Below are 6000 nucleotides of genomic sequence, written 5' to 3'. Positions count from 1 at the left end.
GGAATTCTTGCAACTTTATTGCAACTTTCTTAAGACACATTAAATGGAGGTTTTAACATGAGCCATTTGCTTCACTGTATGGCAACAGCCGTACATTCATTTGTACCCTGATATTTGGTGAGCTACTCTCCAGTTGAAAAATGCCCAATTTCTTATGGACGCTATCTGTGATGTTACTCTCTGAACTGACCTTACTTGAGAACACTAGATTAGACTGTATCTGTGACGCAATTTCTTTGGTAGGAAATCTGTTGAGGTCAATGTTTCCATGTGTTGCATTGTCAATATGTAGGTGGCCTAAAGGCTTCCTGTTCTTTAAAGATCTTGATAATGTATACTGTATACTATAATGTGGGCCTATTGATATATTAATGTAAAGCCTCCTGTAATATTGTGGCATTTTTTCCTTACATGTGTAATTTATTGATTTGCAGGATCATTAAAACCTTCCAAATTGAGGATAATTACTGTTATTTTTGTTGTTGTTGAACAGCGACGAGGGCGCCACTGAATGTTTTTATCATTAGTTCTTCGCACACATGAGCGCAATGCGAACTCAACGCGCCACCTATCGGTCCTTTCCGGAACAACACCACTAGACGAGAAATAGCCTGTCAAATAGATGAGCCCTAGACACAGCAAGCGCTCGACAGGAGAGCATCTCCCTCACGGAGTCGGCTCTCGGTTAATGCACGATGGTAGGGAAGAGCGGCCCGCCTTCCCCGATGGCTGAGTGAGTGAGGATGCGACTCCCCAGCTCCATATTTGTTTCGGTGTCTCTGTTCACGGCTGAGACCACGGCAGCCCTCTACCTCAGCTCCACATACCGCTCCGACGGCGACCAGATCTGGCAAGGGCTCACCCTCCTCTTCACCCTAGTAACGTCGGTGCTCGTGCAGCTGACGCTCACCTTCATTCACCGGGACCTTAGCAGGGACCGACCGCTTGTTCTGCTGCTTCACATCCTGCAGCTCGGACCCATCGTGAGGTAAGTAGCCGGTGGAAGAGGGGAGAGAGCCGTGCTCTCCTACAGTTTCCCGTTATTTATGTGCGCTCTACCATCACCACACCGAGCCACCTCCAGATTCGTAGCATCATGCAGTTGTAAGTAGGCTAGTCCACCACTGCTGATCTCTAAAGCTGCCTGGCAAAGATTGTACAATATCTCGCCTTGAATGAAAATGTTTGGTAGACAATGACCAAACCGTGGCTGAAATGAGTGACAACGTCTTGGGTGATTCAATGTTGTTTCAATACAATGGAGATTTAAATTCCCCCAACTGTCGGGGGAATGCTCAATGTGTAACCTCATAAGAATATTATAGCCTGACGATGGAGAATCGGAGCTCAACGTGTCAGTCTTGCTGTCTTTGTTGTTGTGGCCCTTTTGTCTCTTGCTACAGGCCACAACACACACTGCGCCGTGCGCAGTAGGGCCTGCAGAGCCAGTGGCGGATTTAGTCATTTGGATGCCCCAGGCAGAGCCCAGGTTTTACAACCTGGAGTCAGGGGCAGAGATAACATTGTAACCGTTTATCTGGGACACCCGAAATAGTATGATATGTTAAGTTTAGTATGGCATGTATTAAGTTGTGAATGTCCATCATCCATTTTGTATGATATATTATGATCACAATATGACAAATTGCAATTCCTACAATATGTTACAAATTGCAATTCCTACAATATGTTACGAATTTGCTAAATGTATGATATCTTACGAATTCCAATGTTAGCATTTTAATGTTAGCATAGATAGGTGGCTAATGTTAACTAGGCTAGGGGTTAAGGTTAGGGTTAATGTCAGCAGAGGCTCCTTAGAGGAGGAAAGGGAGGACAATCCTACTCAGTGAATTTCCTAAAAATAAAAATAGTGAAACATTAAAAAGTTAGCCTTTTTAGATAAAACTATACTAAATATATTAATGTCACCAAACTGATTAAAACACACTGTTTTAGAATGAAGGTCTACTGTAGCCCCATCAGCACTCTTTGGGGTTGCACCATGGTGTAGCCAGAGGACAAGCTATTTTCCATCCGCCTCAGGGTACATTGACTTTAATACAAAACCTATTGAACCCCATCCATAGACTTACACAGTAATGATTAAGACTTACGGAGGATGTCCTCCAACCTACAGGAGCTCTTGCAGCATGAACTGACATGTTGTCCACCTGTAACGGCTCTCGTCGGTGGAAGGAAGAGTGGACCAAAGCGCAGCGTGGAAAGTGTTCATGATATTTAATTTCAAGAAACACTCAAACAAAAATAACAAATCCTAAAAAAACAAAAGCGAAAAGTTCCGTTAGGCACAGAAACCTCATAAGAATATTATACCCAAAGGTGCACCTCATAAGAATATTATACCCAAAGGTGCGGACTCCGGCCGCAAACCTGAACCTATAGGGAAGGGTCCGGGTGGGCATCTACTCTCGGTGGGGGCTCCGGTGCGGGACGCAGACCCCGCTCCGCTTTAGGCTCCCCCCACTTTGGTGGCGCCTCCGGTGCAGGGATCATCGCCGGGACCTCCGGACCATAGATTGTCGCTGCAAGCTCTTGACTGCAGGTTCCGGACTGGGGACCGTCGCTGCAGGCTCCGGACTGGGGACCGTCGCTGGAGGCTTCGTACGTGGAGTCGGAACAGATTTCACCGGACTGAGGAAACGTACTGGAAGCCTGATACGTTGAGCTGCCACAACGCGTCCTGGCTGGATACCCACTTTAGCTCGGTGAGTGTGGAGAGCTGGCACAGGACGCACTGGGCTAAGAAGGTGCACTGGAGGCATAGTGCATATAGCCGGCGCAGGATATACTGGGCCGTGGAGGCGCACTGGAGGTCTGGAGCGTAGAGCTGGCACAACACGTCCTGGCTGAATACCCCCTGTAGCACGGCACATGCGGGGAGCAGGCACAGGCCACACTGGGTTGTGCTGGCGAACTAGGGACACCGTGCGTAGAGCTGGCGCAGGATATCCTGGGCCGAAGAGCCGCACCGGAGACCAGGAGCGCTGAGCCGGCACAATCCATCCTGGCTGAATGCCCACTCTAGCACGGCAACTACGGGGAGCTTGCACAGAGCGCACCGGTGCGCATCCACAGCCCGGTGAAAGGCACGGTGCGCAGAACCGGAAAACTTGGCACTTGAACCGTGACCAACTCCTCACTGTATTTACAGGGAGTTGGTTCTCGTTCACCCCTTAGTTCCGCTCGTTCCGCTCGCCAACTCGTGTGCCCCCCCCCCCCAACATTTTTTGGGGTCTGCCTCTCGAGCTTCCGTCATTGAGCTAATTCTTCGTATAGTCGCCGTTCTACTCTCGCTGCCTCCATCTGCTCCCTTGGACGGCGATACTTCCCGGCCCGTGTCCAGGGTCCTTCCCCCTCCAGGATTTCCTCCCATGTCCAGTTCTCCTGGCCACGTTGCTTGGTCTTTTTTTGGTGGGGTGTTCTGTAACAGCTGTCATCGGTGAAAGGAAGAGTGGACCAAAGCGCAGCGTGGAAAGTGTTCATGATATTTATTTTCAAGAAACACTCAAACAAAAATAACAAATTCCAAAAAAACGAAAGCGAACAGTTCCGTCAGGCACAGACACTAAACAGACAATAACACCCCACACAACCCAAACGGAAAATCACAACTTATATATGATCCCCAATCAGAGACAACGATAGACAGCTGCCTCTGATTGGGAATCACACTCGAAAAAAACAACAAAGAAATAGAAAACATAGATTTTCCCACCGAGTCACACCCCGACCTAACCAAACATAGAGAATAAATAAGGATCTCTAAGGTCAGGGCATGACACCACCCAATCAAAGGATCAGAGAATTCATCTAGTAAAAAAAAGCTCCAGCTACCAAGCACTGCAGTGCATAAAATGTGGTGAGTAGAGAAAGACGATAGTTGAACTGTTTTGAACAAATTAATTTATAAAAAAATAAGGAGAAGCAGCAGAGAGAGAGAGCTATATTTAGTTATTTTTTTACTTTCACTTCCACTTCCATAACTAGCTAATGTAGCTCGCTAATTTAGCCTACTCAAACACCCAGCTCAAAAAAAGAGAAATGCTATTTATATTAGCTGGCTATCCAACACCAGAACTGTTCCAAGTCAAATGTAAACTTTCGGTTTTATTAATTTATTGCCACTGGGGCCCGCCGGTGAAACTGCTAAACTGCTTGCTTTACACTGTACTGCGTGATTGTAGCGGGTTTACTAACGCATTAGGTCTAGTAGCTATGTTGACTATGACGTTAGCTAATATGGTGACATTGACAATGATGTAGGCTGTGTGTAGTGGTTAGCGGTTATGGTATGAAGGTTTGGCTTGAATAGTTTTTTTTGCCTGGTCACATAGAGCTGTTGTGTTGTGCACTGAATTCCACAAGCGAAGGGAAAATGTGAGAGTAGGAGAGCAGGTAGATGCGAGAAGGAATAATACAACGAGCAAAGTGATGTTGCTGTTTGTATGTGGCTGCTATGAAAGTGAACTGTGTGTGCGGGTGATCAGGGGTGTACTCATTCCCCTGATTCTGTTGAAAACATTTCTTAAACAGAACGAAACGAGGATAAACCTACCTGAATTTGTCCAATAGAAACGCTTGTTTGCAACTGTTTGGACTAATGATTATACCCTAGATCAGCTAGATGCAGGCAAGAGTGGGCAAGGCAATATTGAATGTGTCACTGTCTGTCACCTTGGTTACTCCAATTGTTTCTCGACCTGTGCAACTACGTTATAAACTTTCATTTTTAGGCTAGGATGTAGCAACCTCGTGATGGGTATAGGGAAAATGATCATGTAGTAGCCTAAACCTATCGATGTTACATTGAGCTGGGCGAATGGAATATGAATGAGGGGGGTGGCCTTGAGTGGAGCATGGGGGGGCCTCAAGCGGAGAAATTATAAAAAATAAATGATTCCTAGTATTATTTGTTTTAAGTTATGCCTAGCTCACAAGACCCCTTGATGATGTGAGGTCTGAGGCAATTGCCTATTCTGCCTTATGGTAAGTCTGCCACTGTGCAGACCTAATCAATAGGCCTAGTCCCATGATCAATATAGCACACCGCAAACCACTGCAGCACCACATGAACAACACACCAACCGTTTTAGCTGCATAGGGAGCCTTGATTTAAAGACCCTGGAATGCGACCGACCATTGACCACTCATCACTCTAATCAAATGCCCTAAATAACACATAGGCCTATCAATATACAGTCAATTCATTATGGAGGCCCTAACTGAAAATATATCAAATTTGTCCTTGCTATAGCTGCCTGAGCAATAATCCACAGTGCAGCCCTATTGTGAGATATGAACTTGTGTTTGGTTTATATGTCGATTGTCCATGACAGCAGCTCAGTATTCCCATGACTGGTGTTGAATCAGAGGTAATATAACACCCATAGCCATAATCTTCTCCTGCTGAGTCTCTGTTGCTTAATGATTTTCTTGACCTCCCATGGCACTGCTGTCTTTGTGTGGGAGGGCAAACCTCCAAGAATGCCTTGACAGTTCTGTCCTACTGGATAAAAAAGTATACCCAAACGCGCTTCAGGCCAGCTTAAATGAAAAAGGGGGATCAGGTGCTCGACCGAGGGACTTGAAAATCCAAAGAACATTCCTTCAACTGGTGACTATCCGGGAGAATAAAGAGGATCACTGTTTCTGTGTAAATCTGATAGATTTATTGACAAGACAAACAGTTCTGTCCTACTGTCATGGTCCCTGACCAATAAATAACTAAGCTGGTATAGCAGTGACTATGCAGTATGTATCCCTGAATAACCCCCATACGTATATAGCCCATATACACCCCATAATAGGCCAGGCCCTACCCTGTCCCAGACACTTAGTTATCAGTTATCAGTAAGCCCAGTACTGGCCTGGCCATCTGCCCTTCATGGCCAGACTCAGTAGGAATTTATACTAATCCCATCTCTAGAGAGACACACTGACCACAGTTCTTCCTATTGGATGGATGCACCAAATAAT

The 6000-nt window shown here is 46.0% G+C and overlaps 1 protein-coding gene across 2 annotated transcripts in view; it reads left to right on the top strand.

Annotated features, from left to right (window-relative positions):
- The first annotated feature begins 573 nt into the window (after window positions 1–573).
- xk (X-linked Kx blood group antigen, Kell and VPS13A binding protein) overlaps window positions 574–6000 on the top strand; it is a 31090-nt gene continuing 25663 nt past the window's right edge. For both annotated transcript variants that reach the window (XR_016494832.1, XM_021597838.3), the window contains exon 1: window positions 574–988. Coding sequence is in view for 1 of the 2 variants with exons in the window: in XM_021597838.3 (XP_021453513.1) it covers window positions 744–988 (245 nt within the window). In the remaining variant the exon portion in view is untranslated. The remainder of the gene's footprint in view (window positions 989–6000) is intronic.

The sequence above is a fragment of the Oncorhynchus mykiss genome, chromosome 3 (assembly GCF_057628025.1).
Source record: "Oncorhynchus mykiss isolate SJ-2025 chromosome 3, ASM5762802v1, whole genome shotgun sequence".
In the NCBI taxonomy this organism is placed as follows: domain Eukaryota; kingdom Metazoa; phylum Chordata; class Actinopteri; order Salmoniformes; family Salmonidae; genus Oncorhynchus; species Oncorhynchus mykiss.
The sequence above is the reverse complement of the archived record's forward strand: the minus strand, read 5'-3'. Positions and strand labels throughout refer to the sequence as shown.